Source organism: Panthera leo, chromosome F2 (assembly GCF_018350215.1).
Source record: "Panthera leo isolate Ple1 chromosome F2, P.leo_Ple1_pat1.1, whole genome shotgun sequence".
NCBI lineage: Eukaryota > Metazoa > Chordata > Mammalia > Carnivora > Felidae > Panthera > Panthera leo.
This window is the reverse complement of record NC_056695.1, coordinates 27761693-27784219: the sequence shown is the minus strand read 5'-3', so window position 1 is coordinate 27784219 and position 22527 is coordinate 27761693. Positions and strand designations below refer to the sequence as shown.

General features: G+C 35.3%; 1 protein-coding gene and 1 long non-coding RNA gene across 3 annotated transcripts in view; one reads left to right on the top strand and one right to left on the bottom strand.

Annotated features, from left to right (window-relative positions):
* The window catches only part of IL7 (interleukin 7), a 60181-nt gene extending 41083 nt beyond the window's left edge, over positions 1-19098 (top strand). The window contains exons 3-5 of one of the 2 annotated variants that reach the window (XM_042924429.1): positions 5193-5273; positions 6367-6498; positions 17166-19098. In XM_042924429.1, the coding sequence (XP_042780363.1) occupies positions 5193-5273; positions 6367-6498; positions 17166-17285 (333 nt within the window). In that variant the 3' untranslated portion in view covers positions 17286-19098. The remainder of the gene's footprint in view (positions 1-5192; positions 5274-6366; positions 6499-17165) is intronic. The other variant, XM_042924430.1, reaches the window with a different exon arrangement.
* Positions 78-22106, bottom strand: LOC122211300. Its single transcript, XR_006198615.1, has 4 exons — positions 20996-22106; positions 20247-20392; positions 16315-16359; positions 78-170 (listed from the first exon to the last, which is right to left on the bottom strand). It is a non-coding gene; the product is annotated as an uncharacterized LOC122211300 (long non-coding RNA).
* Between the last annotated feature and the right edge of the window lie 421 nt (positions 22107-22527).

The window sequence follows — 22527 nt, the reverse complement described above, 5'->3', positions numbered from 1 at the left end:
GCGTCAAAACCCCAGTCCTTAGAATCAGCCTTGTCCTACAAAATGAATAGGAAGATAGAAAAGAAATAGCATGTAGCTGATGACCAGAATCATTTATCAGCAATAGACATTAGTTCATTTAGACACATGTGACCATGAAGATTCCATGTAGGCCAGACTGACCTTCTCTCCTAAAGGAAAAAAAAAAGGAAAAAGAAAAATTAAGAAGAGAACTATCTCTTTGTGATGCTAATTGAGTAAGAATGTTCTAAGACAATATATGTGAACTGAAGGTACTAGCTGCCCCGGGCCATTACCCTTCCCCCTTCCTACCTTATTTTTGGCCATTAATTGATCCAAAAAGCAATAGTTTTCTGTGAGTCAGCTTTTACTTCATAACAAACAGCACTAAGACATACAACAGTATGCATTTATCTCCAAATCACAGGTATGCAACTTGGTTGGGCTCGATCACCTCTACATGCTTCATTGTGGGTCACAGGACCCAGAAGGAACAGCTATGTGGTAGTTGTAAAATATGTTTACAAATTCTTTGATGCTCCTTTGAAGAGATGGAGCTTAATTCTCTGCTTCTTGAGTATGGACTGTAATTAGTGACTCACTGGCAACCGATAGAATAAGATGGAAGTGGCAGTGTGTGACTTTTGACCAGGTCATAAAAGACATTTTTGTAGCCTACTCCTTGCTGTGTGTTGAACTGCATGCTTGTGAGGAAGTCAGCCACCATCTTGGTAAGGATACTTACACCTATGGAGAGTCCCATGTGGTGAGAAATTGGGGCCTCCTGCTAATAGCTATGTGAATAAGACCTCTCGAAAGTGGATCCTTTAGACCTAGTCAAGCCTCACTTGACTACAGATAAGGCCAACATCTTGACTGCAGCTCCACGGAAGATGCAGAGTCAGAAGCACTCAGTTAAGCTCCTCCAACATTTCTGGGCCCCAGAAACTATACGGTAATAAATGTTTCTTGTTTTAAGCTACTAAGTTTTGTGATAATTTAGTAGGCAGTATTAGCTAATGAACAAGCTGCTACCAGAGGCTTATTCTCATGTTGAAAGACATTGGTGTAAGTAGCCCAACTCAGTTGTGCAAATACATTTCAAGCCTCTGCTCTTGTCCCATCTGCAAATGTCCACTATCCAAAAGCACAGTATTTTGGTCAAACTCAACATCAATGGGCAGGGAAGTACTTCTCTACAGGAGGCTATGGTCACTTGATGACATCAGGTTCAAATCTTTAGAAATTTATAAGGAAGAAGAGTCTTTGCAGATGTGATTAAGAATTTTGACATAATGAAACTATCTTGGATTTAGGCCCAGTTGGGCCTAAATGCCATCACAGGTGGCATTCTCTTTATAAGAGAAAGGTGGGGGTGCCAATGCAAACTGGTACAGCCAATCTGGAAAACAGTATGGAGCTTCCTCAAAAAGTTGAAAATAGAACTGCCCTACAATTCAGCAATTGCACTACTAGTTATTTACCCAAAGAATACAAAAATACTAATTCAAAGAGATACATGAACCCTGACGTTTATTGCAGCACTATCAACAATAGCCAAGAGCGAAATTATGGAAAGAGCCCAGATGTCATCGACTGATGAATGGATAAATAAGAAATAGTATACACACACACACACACACACACACACACACACTAGAATATTTCTTAGCTATCAAAAAGAATGAAATCTTGCCATTTGCAATAACATGGATGGAGCTAGAGAGTAGTATGCTAAGCAAAATAAATCAGGCAGAGAAAGACAAATACCATATGATTTCACTCATATGTGGAATTTAAGAAACCAAACAAATGAACATTGTTGGGGAAAAGAGAGGCAAACCAAGAAACAGACACATAACTATAGAAAACAAATTGATGGTTACCAGAGGGGAGGTGGATGGGGAGATGGTTAAATAGGTGATGGGGATTAAGGAGTGCACTTGTTGTGATGAGCAACAGGTATTGTATTTAAGTGCTAAATCACTAAATTCTACACCTGAAACTAATATTACACTGTATGTTAACTAACTGGAATTTAAATAAAAACTTGGAAGAAAAAGAAGAGAGAGAAACACAGGGGGAGATCTAACAAACACAGAAAAGAAGCTGATGAAGTTGCAGGCAGAGGCTAGAGCCTTGTGGCCACAAGCCAAGGAACGCCAAAGCATGCTGGTAGCCAACAGAAGAAAGAAGAGGCAAACAATGGATTCTCTCCTAGAATCTCTGATACCTTCCTTTTGGACTTCTGACCTCCAGAACTGTGACAGAATAAATTTCTGGGTTTTTTGAGCCACCAAGTTTTTGGTAATTTTCTACAATAGCCCTAGGAAACTAATACGTCCTCTGATAAGGTGGAGGGAAGAGTTGTATACTGGCTGAAAAATCATCTAATTTACTTTAGCATCACTTCAAAAGATAACCAGACAATAAAAAGACTATGTATTGATACTACCAAAATAAATGAACAAATAAACACATAAATAAGCAAATGAATACATAGATGAGAAAAATGAATTCATATCAAAGATGAATTATCCATGAAAGCAGTAGAAAATGTCAAAATTTTTCTTCTCAACATTTTCTAAGAAACCAAAGTAAAAAGATCTAAAAATAATACAATGTAAGAGAAGAGAAAATAGAGAAAATTAAGGTGAGCTCTTTAGATTTAGGGGGAAAATGGAGGATAGATGGAACAAGGAATAAGTGCTGTGTTAGAACAGGCATATGGAAGATATGGGGGAAAAACACAATGAGATTTTTAAAAATCAAAGATAAATATATAAAAGAAAAGATGAAATCCATTTTATATACAATTAGTGTTTCTGAAAAAGCTACTGTTACAAACATAATAGGAAAAATTCCCAAGAAGAAAATTATACTGAAAGACATGTCAGTTTATAATTGAAAGGACATTATGTATTTTTAGAACAATTTATGTAACATGTTTCATACTGGAAAATATTGCAGTTCAAAGTCAATGTGATCTTGGCTTTTCTTTTTTGATTTTACCTATTCATAATAAATATGAAGAAATCTTCGAATATGTCATGATGCCTATAAGAAATTATTATTGATAAATCAAGTAAAGTAAGTCAAGAGATGGATATCTAAGGTTCTCAACTCCGTGATTCCATTGACCTTAGTCTGAGCCATCCTTCTCATCAAGTTTGCATAAAAACAATTTCAGAAGCCAACTGTAATTGGCACTCATGTGCACCTGCTAATGTATTCATAAAATGCACTGGAGTCAATAATTGTTACCTCTATAGAAGTCAACCTTTTAAGTGTATTGTCACTTCTTTATATACTATAACAAGCACTTGGCAAACAAATCAACTGGCATAACATTACCTTTCTGTATGTTATACATACATACAACAACATATGACTACATATCAATGAGTTGTTTTTTTTTTTAATACTGGGAGCAATGGCTTCACCAAATGGCTTTTCAAATATTCATGTGCCATGCAATTTGTTAAAATGATCCAATAAATATACTAATTATGTACTAATTGTGTATATTTTGTATATTTTTGGTAAATTGGAAAACATTACAGATTAGCCACACATTTGCCTATCTTCTTTTTTTCTTTTTTTTTAAATGCTTCAAGTTCTTTTTTAAATTCCAGTTAGTTAACATATAGTGTACTTTTAGTTTCAGGAGTAGAATTTAGTGATTCATCACTTACATATAACACCCAGTGCTCATCACAAGTGCCCTCCTTAATACCCATCACCGATTTAGCCCATCCCCCCACCAACTCCCCTCCAGCAACCTGTTTGTTCTCTATAGAGTCTCTTCTATAGCTTTTTAAAAATAATGTCATGACAAAAAAATTCTCTGTGTTTTATCAAAGAGAAATATATGTATGATTTATTGGGTTTTTTGGAATTAAATGGATATCCATAGGAAAATGATTTAATAGGCAAATGTCAATTCTTCACTACTTCTAGAATGTGTATAATGGCGACATGAGTTATAGAAAATATACCCATTTTCACTTGAGACATTTTCAGTATAATGGGGGTGGTTGACACTAACAAATTTTCTGTTTACAAAAGCATACTTTTCCAAAGGTAAAAAGTGATATAAAAGTGTCCGAGGGATGCAGCACCTGCCCTTTGTATCAAATGGCACAAGAAACTGGGACTGTGTTTTCTTAGTCTCTTTTTCTCATAGGGCTGGGCAGGGACCTTGCACTTTGGCTGATAGTAAGTGTTGAGTGGTTAAATGAATGTTCAGACACTAATTCCTGCAGGTAAAGCAGATAGTACATACTACTATTAAGGCCAACATATACCCAGAGACCATTTATGCTTTTCACGGGTAACTAGAGTAATGCACACTTTTCTGAGAGAAGCCCATGACTAAAGTTTGCCATTACTCCATTTCTCCTGTTTCTTTGGTGACAACCTGTAGGCTAAGATTACTTGAAGTCTTTCTAGAAGCTCTCATAGCATGGAATTGCTGGTTTGCTTGACAGAATAGTCCAATCCTGTGCATAAGAGAATCTGAATCCTTAGGAAGTTCTTCCTAATACCTCAACTAAATTCTTGATTCAAGTAGTCCCCACATTTTAATACTACATTCCTTAGAAATGAAAAATGAACATGTACTATCTGCCTCCGTACTCCTACATTACAACACACACACATTCAATCCCATTGTTTCTAGCAAAGTTCTATCTCAAGCATCCCAGACAAATTGGATTAAAAAAAGCTGTGTAGAATAAATATCAATTTCACTGTGTCAAGAGGTTTTCTTTTATTCTAATGTAAGTTTCTTTTGTTGCTGTTTTGTAGTGGCAGGAAACCGGACTGGAAAACCTCTTAAATGCATCTCAACTTCATGATTTCAAATTTTATAGTATTTTGTCTACATAACATAACTTCTGAAATAGGTACTTACTTTTATTTCCCCAAATGAACCAGATTCTCTCAGTGACTTCTGGGATTAAATTATGGAGTCTGGGGGAAGCTCTAAAGATGTGAGGGGTTGTATATATATTTGTTTATTCTTCAACTACAGAAAACTATTCTTTATGCCTAGTCAGCTGAACCAGGCTAAAGTTATTTTCCTTAAAATGCATATATTAAGACAAAGTTTTATAACGTTGTTTTAAAAATTGCTACATATTAGAAAAGTCCCCAATTTAACCATACTGTTATATAATTACTTTCTACAGGACACCATGATAAAAAATCGTACCAATTGCCCGAATAATGAACCTAACGTTTTTAAAAAACATGCATGTGATGATAATAAGGTAATAATAATTACTTGGAATTTATGTCATTCAAATTTGACTTTATAGAAGCTTATATTATTTGTATGTCTGTTAGAGATAATTATATTGCTTATATTCATGTCATATTCTTTTGTTTCTCACCAGACAGTTCCTATTGACCTATTAAGTTATACTGTGGTCTTCTTTTATAATTATTTTACAAAGATCCTTATGCTTATTTGGTAAATAATTTTTTTCTATTTTAGCATTTCTATTTTCACTTTGAAAATGTTAGAAGAGCTGCTGAATTCAAAGACATACATATCCCTTATTTCTGAAATTCTTCTGCAGCAAAATATTTGTTAGAGTGATTGCTTGCATATTCACAAACATGTCATGACGATAATTTACTTCTAGGACTTTGAAATTTTTTCTTTCAATATTTGTTTATCTTCAAACAACTACTACCTCTGGTTGGTGGAATATTACAACTTACAAACCTTACAACAAAAGTCTGTGTCATTTCCTTCTACAGAAAATATTATGTGTTATTTCCATCTACAGAAACCAGTATGATATTCAAGTCTTTTTTAATTTCACAGTAACCAAGTTAACCTCATAGTATCTCATAGTGTATTCATAAATTCTTTTAATTTTAATTTCTTTAAATATTTGAAAGACTTGTTTGAAGTGAATATGGACCTTGATTTTCTTATTGCCAGCTATTCATCCATAGCTCAAAAGGTACAAAAATAATAAGAGAAATCACATACCTTTCATTATTGTTGCCTCCAGAAGCCCTCTCCTTTGGTTATCTCATTTAAAATTGAATAATCTTATTATATGCTCACTCATAAGTGATGAGATCATAAATGTATATTATAAAGAAAGGAGACTTTAAAAAGTCAAATAATCATTAAACCAAATTCTAGGGACTTCAGACTGTCACTTAGGAGCTACACAGTTTTAGTCTAGTTATTTGTCAGTCATGTGATTAACTGGAATGGAAATCTGGGGTGGAGGTGAGGCATTATTTGGCAGCACAGCTCTGGCTTTAGGCTCCTTACGAAAGCTTATCATTTCTTCATATTTTATTTGAACCACAACCCTTCTGATTTTTTTTCTATAATAGGAAGCTGTGTTTTTATATCGTGCTGCTCACAAGTTGAAGCACTTTGTCAAAGTGAATAACAGTGAGGAATTCAATCTCCACTTATCAAGAGTTTCACAGGGCATGTTACAGTTGTTGAACTGTACCCCCAAGGTAAGTTATTTACTTTGAACAGAAATACAAACTAGTCCTCTGATAGGATGCTATAATTCTCTTATGGATGTATCTATTATCTTAGAATTCTAAGTGCTTATTATTACCTGAGGTTTAAGTACATTTACTCAACTCTAGTAGAGGAAAATCTTACCAATTCTTAGCTGGGCAAATAGTTTATGAAAGAAGAATAAAAATAAATGACTGCATACTTCATTGCTATAATAACTTTCCAAGAGGCTAATGTGATAAATTTTTACCTCTAAAACACATTAATAATTTTAATCCATATATGTACACATTTATAAGAACTCATAGCCAATAAAAGAGATCATCTAATGTATTTAACAAATATCTTTACGTGTTAAAACTGGACATATATATATGTCCAACAATTTTTTTTATTTTTTAAAATAATTTTGATAAATATATAGGGCTAATTTTCCCCTACTTGTCTGCTAGTGGTTATGAAATATAAACAGCAAAACAAAATTTGGAAGACACTATCTTGACACTAGGCAACTGTTTCTTCATGTGCAAATGGAGAAAAAAATAGTATCTTATAGGAGGTTGAAAGGATTAAATGGCATAATTCATGTAAAGTGCTTAGTACTAAAAAAAGTTTCAACAAATATATTATTACCATTGCCCCCCCCTTGAGGAATTTTACCAGCTGTGAGAGAAAGCCAAAAAGTTTCTTATGCTTTTTTAAAAAGAAATTTTTAACATTTTCATGATAGGGAAAGGGTCATGTGTGTTTCTGTTTTTTAATACTAGTAGTTGCCCACAGAAGGTGAGATGGTAAAATTATCTTTGAGCCCTATTGACAGTGATGAAAATAAAAACAATGGAATTTGAACTTCATTTATCATTACATTATCTACCTGATGCAAGCCAGTCTCCTCTTGGTGTCCTGGATTTACCAAGCTTATTTCCAACTTTTTCCCCTTACTTATGTTAGTCCTTTATGTGGAATTTCTACTGTCTTTTTTTCTATAACTTTGGACTATCCTGTTCTATGCATCCATCAAGGCCAAGCTTACATCTTGTGAAGGCATATACTCCAGGCGACTGCCTTTTAGTCCTTATTTAGAGTGATTTCAAAGCACTGTCTAATGGAGGAATGGCAGATAGGCTTCTTATTGCTTATACATCCAGTTGCTTAATAGTGACTGTTGGAAAAGTTATGTTGAATATAAAGTCTCAAATCAGGGCTGAACTGAGAAGTCTGCAGACAAAACTGGTGATATCAACTCTTGGCTTAGGAAGCAGTAAGGGTTAGAGGTATGCTATATATTTGCAATTCCTTCTCTCATGTGTTGAATGTTGCATGGAATACCATGTTCCAAAATCAACTAATTGTAGAAGAAAATACACAAATAATTTCTATCTTGAAATTAAATTAAATTCTTACAAAGTTAACTAACCTGATACAGCCCACCTTTTTCTTGAAATTATAAGGCAAAATGTTAAATTTTGAATTTAGCTACAGTGAATTTCCTTCATGAGTCAAGCATGTTATAAGCTTTTATTGTTATTTAATTCATTTTGCTTCCGATGGATAAAGCTTATTAAAATTTATGGTCAGGATTTAATAAATTAATGCTAACTTTATTTTCATGTTGATTAAAATTCTACTTTTGTCCCGGTTAGTATACCCTTCTATATTAGTTTTTCATATCTCACAGGCATTAACATAGTGCTGGACATGGGAATGCCATGGGAATTCAACTTTTAAAGTGGATCCCCTGAGTGATTGCGATGGAGTTAAGAGACATTTCAAAATAGCTACCAAGGGTGGGGAGGTCTTGGAAAGGAGACACAAATAGCAGTGAAATAATCAGTTCTGTGGTTCATGGTGGCAGAGCTTGATTGGAGTCAGCAAAGATGGGGCTTGGAAGTAGGATTCTTATTTGTTCTTTACTCTGACACAAATTCTCCAGATATGTTATTTTTAACAACCCTTATTTGGTGCTAAGAGAGTACCAGGCACTGCTCTAGGTATTATATATATATTACCTCAGACTTTACAAAAATCCTGCAAGTATGTACCATTAAGAAACTACAACACAGAAAAAGTTAGAAACATTCCCAAGGTCACAGATTGGTATGAGGTACATCTGGGGTTCAATTTAGGTGGTGAGGTTTGACGCTATGATCTCTCATACCACCACCCTGCCTCAACTGTAGACCGATTTTACGGCCAAATTCTGTGAATGAATTGGGAAATAGACACAGAAGGCAGATATGAATTAAAAGTGGGGCTTTATTGCCAGAGAAGCTGGATTGAAGAACATGGCTTAGACCTGAAGTCAAAGTGAGGACTCTGAACACTTCCCCAGGAGCCTAGCCCTGTATGCAGCAGGAGTCCAAAAGGCTCCCCAGTTGGAGAGAGAGCAGCAGGAGTCCAAAAGGCTCCCCAGTTGGAGAGAGAACCTGAACTGATAAGTGCAAAGAGAAAGCCCAGCCCAGACTGTGCATTGTGGCATTATTTCCTAGAACTTACCCCTCAATAAAGCACACCCCATCCTTTGCTAGGTGTGATGCCTTCAGAATTGATATGCCTAGTAAGTCAAGTAGGAGTACTATCATTTATTAAGCACTATGTATCTAGCCCTCTCTATAACCCTAGGAGAGGTGGTCGTATTGCCATTATAGAGATGAGAACACTGAGCTTCAAAATATTTAATTTCCCCAGGGATATACAGCTAGTAAAAGAACAAATTGGGATTCAAACTCCTATCTGTCTGAATATCTTGCTCTGATCCACACCTAAAGAACCTCTTTGCCTTTTTCAGAATCCCATTTTGAGGGTCAATGTAGTGATTGAGTTCAGATTATATTCAACATTAAATTAGAAAGAGAATGCATTCTGGATAGACTGAAAAGGACATTTGTAATTCAGACTGAATATGTCCAGAAGGGGAAGGGAAGTAGGTATGGGGTAGGAAATATCTTACCCTTGAGATTGCTGCATACCCTAAACACGAGGCATGCTCTCCAGACAAACCTCTTTCAGCTGACTCAGTGGCAACCAATGTAGGAAGTGATTACTGCCTTGTCTAGCTGCTGATTCAAGTGTAGTTTCTATCTCCCTTCTATTCCAGTAGTGAAGCCTCTGGAGTCAGACTCTGGATTCACATCTCAACTGTACTATTGACTGATGGCATGAGCTTTAAAAAGTTACTTCTTTGAATCCCTGTTTCCTCAGTTCTGCATTAAGACTAATAGAAGTAGCTACCTCTGTTATATGAGAATTAAATATGATTATATAATATGCTTTAAAAAGTGTTTGCCACATAACAAGCTTCAGTGAGCAATACAGCACCACCAGTGGAGGCTGGAGCCACTTACACCAAAACCTGCCCCCCTGTATCCTGCAGGGGCATCTTTATTAGGACAGGTCTGTGAGCAAGCACGGCAGGTCTCTTCCCCAGAGGACCAACACAGACACCCCGCATGCAGCAGGTCTACTGATCATAGAGTGCTCCAAAGTTTCTGCTTCGGTTCTGGTGGAAATAGGACTGGCCTTTTTTTTTTTTTAGTTAGGCTTATAATTTTTGTTTGTTTGTTTGGGTTTTTTTCCTTTTCCCATTTTTGGATCAGGTCTTTCTTTCTTTCTTTCTTTCTCATTGGAATCAGGCATAAAGTTTTTTGGTTGCTTGTTTGTTTTTGTTCCTTTTCTTTTTCTCTTTTTTTGGAGTAGGATTTTTTAAAAAATCAGGCTTATTTTAACAAACAAATCAAATACACCTATTTACAAAGGCCCAAACACTCCCCATTGCAAACAAGGGGGAACTCTGCAGAGGACTGACCTGGGGAAAGAGCAGCCAAATCACAAAAGTAGAGACTGCACACAGCATACACCAGAAACACTTCCTAAAGCACCAGGTCCTGGACAATGTATGATCCCTTCTTAATATAGCACTACTCTCAGGAGCAGGAAACAACAAGCTTTCATAACATGGAAAAGACAGAAACTTAGACAAATGACAAGATGGAGGAATTCTCCCCAAAAGAAAGATCAAGATGTAACCACAGCCAGGGATTTGCTCAAAACAGATATAAGCAATATCTGAACAAGAATATTGAACAACAGTCATAAGAATACTAACTGGGCATGAAAAAAGCATAGAAGACACCAGAGAAACGCTTGCTACCAAGATAAAAGACCTAAAAACTAGTTAGGCTGAAATAAAAAATGTTTTAACTGAAAGGCAAAACCAACTGAATGTAATCACAATGGGGATAGAAGAATCAAAGGAATGAATAGGTGATATAGAAGATAAAATTATGGAAAATAATAAAGCTGAAAAGAAGAGGAAAAACTATTAGGTCACAAATAAAGACTTAGGGAACTCAGTGATTCCATAAAGTGCAATAATATCCATATCATAGGAGTCCAAGAAGAAGAGCAGAGAAAAAGGGGCAGAAGGTTTATGCGAACAAATTATAGCTGAGAACTTCCATAATCTGGGGAAGGAAACAGGCATTCAAGTTCAAGAGGCACAGAGAACTCTCATCAAAATCAACAAAAGCAGGTCAACACCATGATATATCATAGTGAAACTCGCAAAATACAAAGGTAAAGAGAAAATTCTGAAAGTAGCTAGGGACAAAAGGTCCTGAACCTACAAAGGTAGACACATAAGGTTAGCAGCAGACATATCCACAGAAACTTGGCAGGCCAGAAGGAAGTGGCATGATAAATTCAACATACTAAATGGGAAAACTGTGCAGCCAAGAACCTTTAACTGGCAAGACTGTCACTCAGAAAAGGAGAAATAGAGTTTCTAAGACAGGCAAAAAAACTAAAGGAGTTGGTGAACACTAAATCATCTCTGTGAGGATTTTTAAAGGGGGCCCTATGAGCAGGAAAGAGATACCAAACGCAACAAAAACTAGAAAGGAAAAGAGACAATCTACAGGAAGAGTGACTTTACAGGTAATACAATGGCACTAAATTCATATCTATCAATAATTACTCTAAATGGAAATGGACTAAACGCTCCAATCAAAAGACATAGGGTATCAGAATGGGCAAAAAAACCCAAAAAAACAAAAAACTCCTTGATATGCTGCTTACAAAAGACTGATTTTAGCCCAAGACACCTCAACATGGAGAATGAGGATATGGAGAACCATTTATCATGCTAATGGGCATCAAAAGAAAGCTGGAGTAGCCATACTTATCTCAGACAAACTAGACTTTATTATTTTATTTTATTTTATTATTTTATTTTATTTTATTTTATTTATTTCATTTTATTTTTTAAATAGTTTATTTATAAATAAATAAAGACAGACAGTGTGAGTGAGGAGGGGCAGAGGGAGGGAGACAGAGAATCCCAAGCAGGCTCCATACTGTCAGCACAGAGTCCCATGGAGGGCTTGAACTCATGAAACCACGAGATCATGACCTGAACTGAAATTAAGAGGTGGACACTTAACTGACTGAGTCACCCAGGCACCCCCAGAAAAACTAGATTTTAAACCAAAGGCTGAAATAAGAGATGAAGAAGGGCACTCTATCATAATAAAGGCATCTATCCATCAAAAAGATCTAACAATTGTAAATACTTATGCCCCCAGTGTGGAGCCACCTAAATATATAAATCAGTTAATAATAAACTTAAAGAACTTAAAGTGAATAGACACTTCTCCAAAGAAGACATCCAGATGGCCAACTGACACATGAAAAAGTGCTCAACATCACTCATCATCAGGGAAATACAAATCAAAACCACAATGAGATACCACCTCACACCTGTCAGAATGGCTAACATTAACAACTTAGGCAACAACAGATGTTGGCGAAGATGTGGAGAAAGAGAATCTCTTTTGCATTGTTGGTGGGAATGGAAGCTGGTGCAACCACTCTGGAAAACAGTATGGAGGTTCATAAAAAAAAAAACTAAAAATAGAACTACCCTATGGCCCAGCAATTGCACTACTAGGTATTTATCCAAGGGATACAGGGATGCTGTTTCAAAGGGACACATGCACCCCAATATTTATAGCAGCACTATCAACAATAGCCAAAGTATGGAAAGAGCCCAAATGTCCATCGATGGATGAATGGATAAAGAAGGTGTGGTATATACATACAATGGAGTATTACTCGCCAATCAAAAAGAATGAAATCTTGCCATTTGCAACTATGTGGATGGAACAGGAGGGTATTATGCTAAGCGAAATTAGTCAGAGAAAGACAAGTATCATATGACTTCACTCATATGAGGACTTTAAGACACAGAACAGATGACCATAAGGGAAGGGAAGCAAAAATAATATAAAAACAGGGAGGGGGACAAAACATAAGAGACTCAAATATGGAGAACAAACAGAGGGTTACTTGAGGGGTTGTGGGAGGGGGGATGGGCTAAATGGGTAAGGGGCAATAAGGAATCTACTCCTGAAATCATTGTGGCACTACATGCTAACTAATTTGGATGTAAATGAAAAAAATAAAATTAGTAATAAAAAGAAAAACAATAGTAACAAACTTAAAGAACTCATTGATAATAATACAATAATAGTAGGAAACTTTAACACCCCACTTACAACAATGGACAAATCATCTAAGCAGATCAGCAAGGAAACAATGGCTTTGAATGATACACTGGACCAGATAGACTTAACAGATATATTCAGAGCATTGCATCCAAAAGCAGCAGAATACACATTCTTTCTGAGTGCACATGGAACATTCTCCAGAAGGGATCACATACTGGGTCAGAAATCAGGCCTCAGGCAGTACAAAAAGATTGGGATCATACCACACATATTTTAAGACCACAACACCATGAAACTTGAAGTCAATCACAAGAAAAAATTTGGAAAGACGAGGTTACAGAACATCCTACTGAAGAATGAATGGGTTAACCAGGAAATCAAAGAAGAAATTAAAAAAATACATGGAAGCAAATGAAAATGAAAACACAACAGCCCAAAACCTTTGGGATGCAGCAAAGGCAGTCTAAGAATGAAGTATGTAACAATACAGGTCTCCTTAAGATGCAAGAAAAGTCTCAAATACACAACCTAGCCTTATACCTAAAGGAGCTGGATAAAGAACAGCAATTAAAACCCAAACCTAGCAGAAGAAGGGAAATAAAATAAAATAAAATAAAATAAAATAAAATAAAATAATTAGTACAGAAATAAATGACACAGAAATTTAAAAAAAGAATAGATCAAAGAAACCCAGAACTGGTTCTTTTAAAGAGTGAGCAAAATTGATAACCCCCTAGTTGGACTTAACAAAAGAAAAGAGAAAGGACCCAAATAAATAAAATCATGAATTGAAGAGGTGAGATCACAACCAACACTGCAGAAATACAGAGAATTGTAAGAGAATAATATAAGCAATTATATGCCAACAAACTGGGCAATCTGGAAGAAATGGACAAATTCCTAGAAACATAAACTACCAAAACTGAATCAGGATGAAATAGGAAATTTTAACAGACCCATAACCAGTGAAGAAATTCAATCAGTAATAAAAAATCTCCCAACTACAAGGGTCCAGGTCCAGATGGCTTCCCAGGCGAATTCTACCAAACATTTAAAGAAGAGTTAATACTCATTCTTCTGAGAGTGTTCCAAAAAATAGGAATAGAAGGAAAACTTTCAAACTAATTCTATTAAGCCAGCATTACTTTGATTCCAAAACAAGACAAAGACCCAACTAAATAGAATTTCAGACCAATATCCTTGATGCACATGAATACAAAAATTATCAAAAAGACACTAGCAAATCAAATCCAACAGTATCATAAAAGAATGATTCACCATAATCAAGTGGGATTTATTCCTGGGCTGCAGGGGTGGTTCAATATTCACAAATCAATCAACATGATACACTACGTTAATAAAAGAAAGGATAAAAATCATATTACCCTCTCAGGAGATGCAGAAAAAAGCATTTGACAAAATATAGCATCCTTTCTTGATAAAAACCCTCCAGAAAGTAGGGATAGAAGGAACATACCTCAGCACCTAAAGGCCATATATGAAAGCCCCACAGCTAATATCATCTTTAGTGGGGAAAAACTGAAAGCCTTTCGTATAAGGTGAGGAACACGGCGAAGATGTCCACCCTCACCACTGTTGTTCAGTATAGTACTGGAAGTCCTAGCCTCATCAGTCAGACAACAAAAAGAAATAAAAGGCATTGAAATTGACAAGGAAGAAGTCAAACATTCGGTCTTCACAGATGACATGATAACTCTATGTAGAAAGCCCAAAGGACTCCACCCCAAAATTTCTAGAACTGACACACAAATTCAACAAAGTTGCAAGATATAAGACCAACATACAGAACTGTTGCGTTTCTATACACCAATAATGAAGCAGCAGATGGAGAAATCAAGAAATCGAACCCACTTGGAATTGCACCAAACTGTAAGATACCTAGGAATAAGCCTAACCAAAGAGGCAAAAGATCTGTACTCTGAAAACTATAGAGCACTTTTGAAAGAAATTGAAGACACAAAGAAATGAAAAAAATATTTCATGCTCGTGGATTGGAAGAGCAAATATTGTTAAAATGTCAATACTACCCAAAGCAATCTACACATTGAATGCAATCCCTATCAAAATGCCACCAGCATTTTTCACAGAGCTAGAACAAACAATTCTAAAATTTGTATGGAACCAGAAGAGACCCTGAAGAGCCAAAGCAATCTTGAAAAAGAAAACCAAAGCAGAGACATCACAGTTCCAAACTTCAAGCTGTATTACAAAGCTGTAATCATCAAAGACAGTATGGTACTGGCACAAAAACAGACACAGAGATCAATGGAACAGAATAGAAAGCCCAGAAATGGACCCACAATTATATGGTCAACGAATCTTCAACAAAGCAGGAAAGAATTTAAGAAACAAAACAAATGTGCATCAGGGAAAAAAAGAGAGAGAGAGAGAGGCAAACCAAGAAGCGCTCTTAACTATAGAGAAGAAACATGGTTACCAGAGGGGAGATGGGTGTGAGGATGAGTTAAATAGGTGATGGAGATTAAGGAGTGCACTTGTGATGAGCACATAGTGATGTGTGGAAGTGTCGAATTACTATATCGTACATCTGAAACTAATTCAACACTGTATATTAACTATACTAGAATTTAAGTAAAAGCTTAATACAAAACTTAAAAATAATGTAAATATTAACTAGAGTGGGACATGGAAAACGAAGACAGTTGATTCATAGCAATGATGGGTTATTTCCGTTATTTCACATTTCTGTTACTATTATGTTATTCCACCAATAGATATATGGGAGCATGGGCATCCCTTATTTCTCTTAAAGAAGGAGGGGGAGTTGCATGCTCTGGGACTCAGGAAATCATAGGAATTCCAGCTGAACTGGAAGAGTGGAAATGAACACTAGCAATATAAATACATTGAGGGCTTCTGGCTAAGAAAATTTGGAAACAAAGCTTAGAGAAGGGAGATAACATCTGTGTTCCCAGGATTACAGAGGTAAAAATCATGTTTTTTTTGCATTTGTCTTTTTAATGAATGCTCAATCTTGGTGTCCTAGGAAATGTCACTTAAATTTTCACATCTATGCATTTCAAAACTGCTTAGTCCTATGAATTTCAGTTTGTATTTTGTGAAGATGTCCTAGACCCTCAATAAAATGAATATGAGAAATTCTCCTTCATATTTTTCTTTGAAATCTACTTAATCTTTTAAGTGTATTATTTAAAGGCTATGTGTTAGTGTTACTAAATATATAACAAAGAGAGATCCCAATTTGTGGCTAAACTAATAATAGGACAGATGATCTTAAACCACAGGTATTATACTTACATGACTATGGTAGCTTATTTATCCTCTGCAGCTCAGTTCCCTCATCTGTGAATGGAGGCAAAATCATCAACTTCATAAAGTCATTAAGTAGATAAAATGAAATAATGTATGTAAAGCATGGAACACAATACGTGACCTAGAAAACACTCAATAATTGGTTGTCATCCAAAAGATGAATTACGCTACCCTCCATGAATCCCCCTTCCAGGGGTTTACTGGAACGTGATCAAGTGTATACAGAGCTGCTCCCTTATGTATCTATTCCGTGTGAAGTATTTCTTTCTCCACTCTCTGTAGGTTGTACAGGTAGCCTTTTGTAAGATTTTCATCAGGGCCTGAAAACTAGTTTTGAGGCACGTGTCTTCTATACTCTAGTGAAAACCAACCAGATTGTCAGGGTGGACCTTAGGGCACAAGCTCAATCAGGTAGATCATCATCAATCAACTTTGCCAAAATACCCTGAATGTTTTCAGTGTTAATTCTTCCTTCCACAAAAAAATACACTTTTTTCTATATTAAACAAGACGATTGAGTAATCTACAAATATCTTTTCCATATAAATTTCAGCAGAATTTCAATAGCATGTACACTGTTGCAGTGGTGAAAATGGCAGCCACCTGATGTAGCTCTTTGATCCTAAATCTTAAGCCACAACAATCTTGAATTTCCTCCACATCAATTATCACAAGTATAGTTAGAAATCATAGTTCAAAAAATATCATTCAAGATTCTCCCTTTTCAATTACACCAAACTTTCAGCATAACCTAATAGGATGGAAATTAATAATTGAATATTTTAAAAGGTGTTTTTTTAATGTAAATTTGAAACTTTTTAAATTTATTTTTCTAGGAAGACAGCAAATCTTTAAAGGAACAGAGAAAACAGAAGAGCTTGTGTTTCCTAGGGATACTACTACAAAAGATAAAAACTTGTTGGAATAAAATTTTGAGGGGCTCTAAAGAACATTGAAAAATATGGAGTGGCAATATAAAGACATATGACTTTAGTTGTATCTTCCAAGAATCTATTTGCTCATACAGTTTTTGGGGGTAGAATACCCTAGAAGTGACAGAATGCCTCCTGGTAAAAGTGGATTACAGCAGCTGAGAAATTCATACAATAGAACTAGAACTAGATGGACGCAGACAGTGGAAACCAAATGCTGCAATCAACAAACTATTTTATATGTTTTTGGACATAATCAATCAGTATTAATTCTGTGATTTTTGTAAGATAATCCATGTAAACTATTAGTTGCAATAATACTTTTTAAACCTGTTTTAAAATTTCAGAAGAAGAGATAAAATCTGTGAAGTATATAAAGGTTGCAAGGATTAAAAAATAACATTGCTTTATTATCAAATTAATTTTATGCATCAGCATCCTACAATGAGAGTGGAAATTGGTGTCTCTGTGCTGAAAATGTTTCAGAATTAACAGTGAGATGTGGGTAACGTCCATGAGAGGAGGAGTCATATACCTTAAAGCAGCAGCAGTATGAAGGAGTACAAGAGATTTAAGAGAGAGATTAAGACATGTAATCATACATGAATGTATAACACAGTGCCTTCACTAGATGGTATAGCAAATGTTTTAAGATGACCATAAAGAATAGTTTCACAAAATAGAAACTCACCTGTTCTAAGGATGCTAAACCATAATACTGAGTTATTTTGGTCATTTATATGTAATAAAATTTGTCTAAATGAGTTTGCAATTTGGGAAGTATATTTTTAACAGAATAATATATGTTGACCTTTTAATTAATGAAATGTGTATATTTAATTTTGACACTGTATCTGTATTATATACAAATATTTTCATACAGTATTACAAACGTTGCTTAGTTTGGATAACATTCCTCCTTTGATAATAAATGGCCTATGTAATAACACTGTCAGATTCACTTAATGCCTTTTAAAACAAGATTTTAATACTGTACCACTATTTGATCTCTCACTGCCATTGAATATGTGACTTTTAATACCTTATTACTCAGAATGTGCATGAAACCAGGACCCAAAACTATATAAGAACAGGAACTTTGCTTTCTATGTTAAATTTTAGTCTATTAAAAGAAGCTTTTGTATATACCACATCCAGTTTAGAAAAGTCTGCCAATAGTCTTTGCTTACTTATAAAGGGAAATGAAAAACCTATTCTAGCCAGGCCAGAGTCCTTCAACAGCCACCACTTTGCTTAACTCACAGCCTTACTGCTCTTTTACGCTTTCATTACCACCTGGTAAAGTGCTGACCAGCTTTGAGCTTCAGATGAGGCTCTGGTGCCAGTGTGTGGTGTTAAGACTTTCCTCTCGGTTCAGGTTTGTGTCCCTGCCTCTCTTTCTCCCTCTCCCTAAATCCTATGGCGTTTCACCCTCACTGGTGCAGGTAGCTGTGTAGAATTGTACAGACAGTTGTACAGAATTCACTGACTGCTCCATTAATAGGGCTTTGAATCAAGTATGTTTTTTGTTTGGTTTTCATTATTAACTCCAGAAAAGGGGGCTAACACTTTCAGGAGCAAATGATTCTTCACCAAGCTCTTTCTTCAGATGGACTTTTCCAAGTAAGCTATGCTTCCTTCCACCATAAAACATAGTCAACTGTGTGGTACACCTTCACTCTGATGAACTGGTATTGTCGGTAAACCATCAGCTGTAGAAATGAGGGAATTTTAAGTTTCTAAGGCAAACTCTTCAAACTGTCCTTGAAAGTGTTCCTTGAAGCCTGTCTAAAACATCCCTAACAAGTGTTGAAAAGAATTCCAAGATTATGGCAAAATAAAGAACAATATTTTTAAATGCTTGCAATAAGTTATTAAAATTTTCTTCCTTGATTTTCATTTGTTTATGATATGTTTGAATTTTAGAGAAAATTCACACTCAAAACAGTATTCAGCCTATACTGTGTACCAAATGCTTGAAAAAAAAATACCCAGGCATTTATGGTTGTATTTACCTTCGTTGTTTCCTACCCACTAGGAAGGTAAGTGGAGACAAGGCAGGCTAGTTAATAACTAACTTGGATATTATATTTTTATATTTTTACTCTCCAATTAGAGACTTGTTTTATCCCAATGAACATTTTCTTTCCGGTATGCACATATACAATGCTTTAAAGCAGTATTTTCTAAAGTTTGTCCCAAGTAATCCTAATCCTCATCAATGCTACAGAAAAAGATGATGACGGCACAGATGAAGAAAGATGAGGAGGAGGAGAAATATAAAAAGAAAAATAAAAAGAGGGAGGATTCTGAGTTCTGGAGTCAGATAAATTTTCTTTCAGAGATTTACAATTTATACAAGTATATTAAAGGATGTATAAACACATACAGCTTTAAAAAAAAAAAGCTTAACACTAAAAATCATTTCCAAAATTTGACTAGAGAGCACTACTTTTATGTAAAATCCATTACCTAAATGCACTTTGGGGAATATTGCATTATATAAAGGGTCTCAATTAAAAGTCTTTTAGAATAGGCTCCCAAGGAATCCGTTGAAGGAAATACTCCTTCCAGGATTAAGACAATTCTCTTAAAACTACAGATCCTGCTCAAACTTCAAGGGGCATCTCAATTCCTTTCTCCTCAATTGCTATGGCTTCCATGATGATTCTAGATAATGTTAATATTTCTTCCTTTCGTTGCCCAGCACTTAATTTCCGGTATCAGGAATTATTATTTGATCAGATTCATCTTAATATTTTATCTTAAATACAACTTATTATTTACATAATTTGTTTTGTATCCACATTTGTTTAAAATGTTTTCTCCTGAAAAAGTATATGATCTTTTGCGTTCCTTTAAGCTTCTAATGGGAAAAGCTAGGTATATGGTGGTTAATACATAAAGACAAATCACATTAAACCAGTGTATCAATAAAAATCTAATTGTCAAAAAAATACATTACTGGAATAAAATACAACTTACTTAAAGGTAGATATGATAGGAGCATATAATTAATTTAAACCAATAGGACTCCACAGCTTTGTGTTCTCAACATCTCCATGGAATTTTCATTTCTAAACTTTGTTGTGAAACAGCTTTCAGTCTTGATTCTGACCAAATAATAGAATCTGTGGAGATATTATAGGACAAGAAAAATACAATAGGTAGGTACATTGATAATCACCAATTCCAACAGTTTTTTATGTCTCAGTACCAAAATATATGTATGCACCTAGATTCACCAAGTATTTAGTATTTGAGAAAGATGCAAAATGGTTACTTTGGTTTGGAATAACCTGGGGTTTATTTTCATTTATTTGTTTTACATCCTCTTCATACACAACGGTAAGAAAAAACTGCGGTTTTCTGTAGAAAACAAATTTTCTAAGTAGGGGGGAGGTTAGATACACGTTAAGATCTTATTATCAAAGTGAATCAATTTTCTATCTGTATCTTACATGGGGAATATTGTGGAAACATTTACAATTTAGGGCTCACTGCTCCTGTTTTTCTTTCTTTAAAACACAGACTAAGGGTCCCATCCTTTCCACACTTCCCGGGTGGGATTGATGATTTTTTCGTTTGTGCCACCACTAAGGTCAACAAATAACTCAATAATCTACCAGGTGCTACCATGTGAGAGATGGACATGTGCTTGCCAATTTCTACCTTTGATGCTTATCACAAATTTTATGTTTGAAAATAATCTGAATCAAATGGGAACATTTTACCTAAGAATTTAATTGGACAGGAACTCATAAATTGTTCTGGAAATGGTCCAAATCCTATGAAGTGAAAGGCGGTTGGTTTGAAGAACATCTCATCAGGTGAAGTAAAAGCTTTCTAGGAGAATCAGAAAGATCTGACAGGAAAGTGTAAAATCACAGATATCTACCTTATCATCTCCTTACCCAGCATTCCCAGCAGAAAGGAAAGTATTTGTCTTTAGCTGTGAAAAAGTTTAAATATGTAGACAAATACATCTTTATACTTAAGAAAGAGGAGTTACTTTCATCAAGGTTAAGTTAAATACTATGGTTGGGACTTCTATCTTCACAGCCCAGTGGGTTTAAAAAGCCCCATCCTTTGAATACCACTTAACAGGAAGATGCAACACAGATACAGATAATTCACTCAACAAATATTTATTAAGTATCCATCTCTAATGTGACAGTTCTGGACCTAGAGGTACAAGAAAGTCCCTGCCTTCAGGGAGCATATATTCCAAAAAAGGCAACACTCAACAAATGAACAAAATTATTACAGAAAACAAATTCTCTGGAAAACAAAGAAAGAAAAAACAAGATTGATCAACAGAGGAGGTATTTTAGGTAAGATGATTAAAGACCCCTTTGAAGACATTTGAAAGTATGTTATTGGTCTCAAAAATGTCAACATATATCACTGGCAATATAAATTTCATTGAATGATTCAGGTAATTTGCAAAAAACCAAAACAATATTTCAGCTATAGTACATAGTACCCTGTAATAGAAATAAATTATGAAAATATCGATTGTTTGACTCTGAAGCTGTATGTTGCCCTTAAGTATAAGCTTTATTTATATATTCTGAAATAATTTCAGATATATAGGAGTTGCAAAGATAGTACAGAGTGTTCCTGTATACCTTTTACCAAGTTTCCTCTAACGCTAACATCTTACATAAGCATGGTACATTTATCCAAACCAAGAAATTAGCATTCTTTGTTGTGGGGATGAGTGTGTGGTGCATGGTTGAATGTTTGGCAGCATCCCTGGTCACTACCAGAGAAATTGAGATTGCGAGAGGGGAGGGATGGGGGAAATGGGCAAAATAGGTGATGGGGATTAAGGGGTGCACTTGTCAGTGATGAGCACTGTGTGATGTATGTATGGATGGATTGTTGAATCACTATATTGTACACCTGAAACTAATATAACAGGGTATGTTAACTAACTGGAATTAAAAACTTAGGAGCGCTTGGGTGGCTCAGTTGGTTAAGCATCTGACTCTTGATTTCAGCTTAGGTCATGATCTTGTGGTTTGTGAGATCAAGCCCTGTGTTGGCTGCATGCTGAGGGTACACAGCCTGCTTGGGGTTCTCTTTCTCTCTCCCTTTCTGCCCCTCTCCACTCTTTCTCTCTCTCTCCCTCTCAAAATAAACATTTAAAAAGAAAAAACAAAACAAAAAATAAAATAAGTAGATGTCACTCACCTATATTAAATATCATTAAGTTAGGCTAGATGATTAAAAAAAATTCTTATCTTAAAAAAGATTGTAA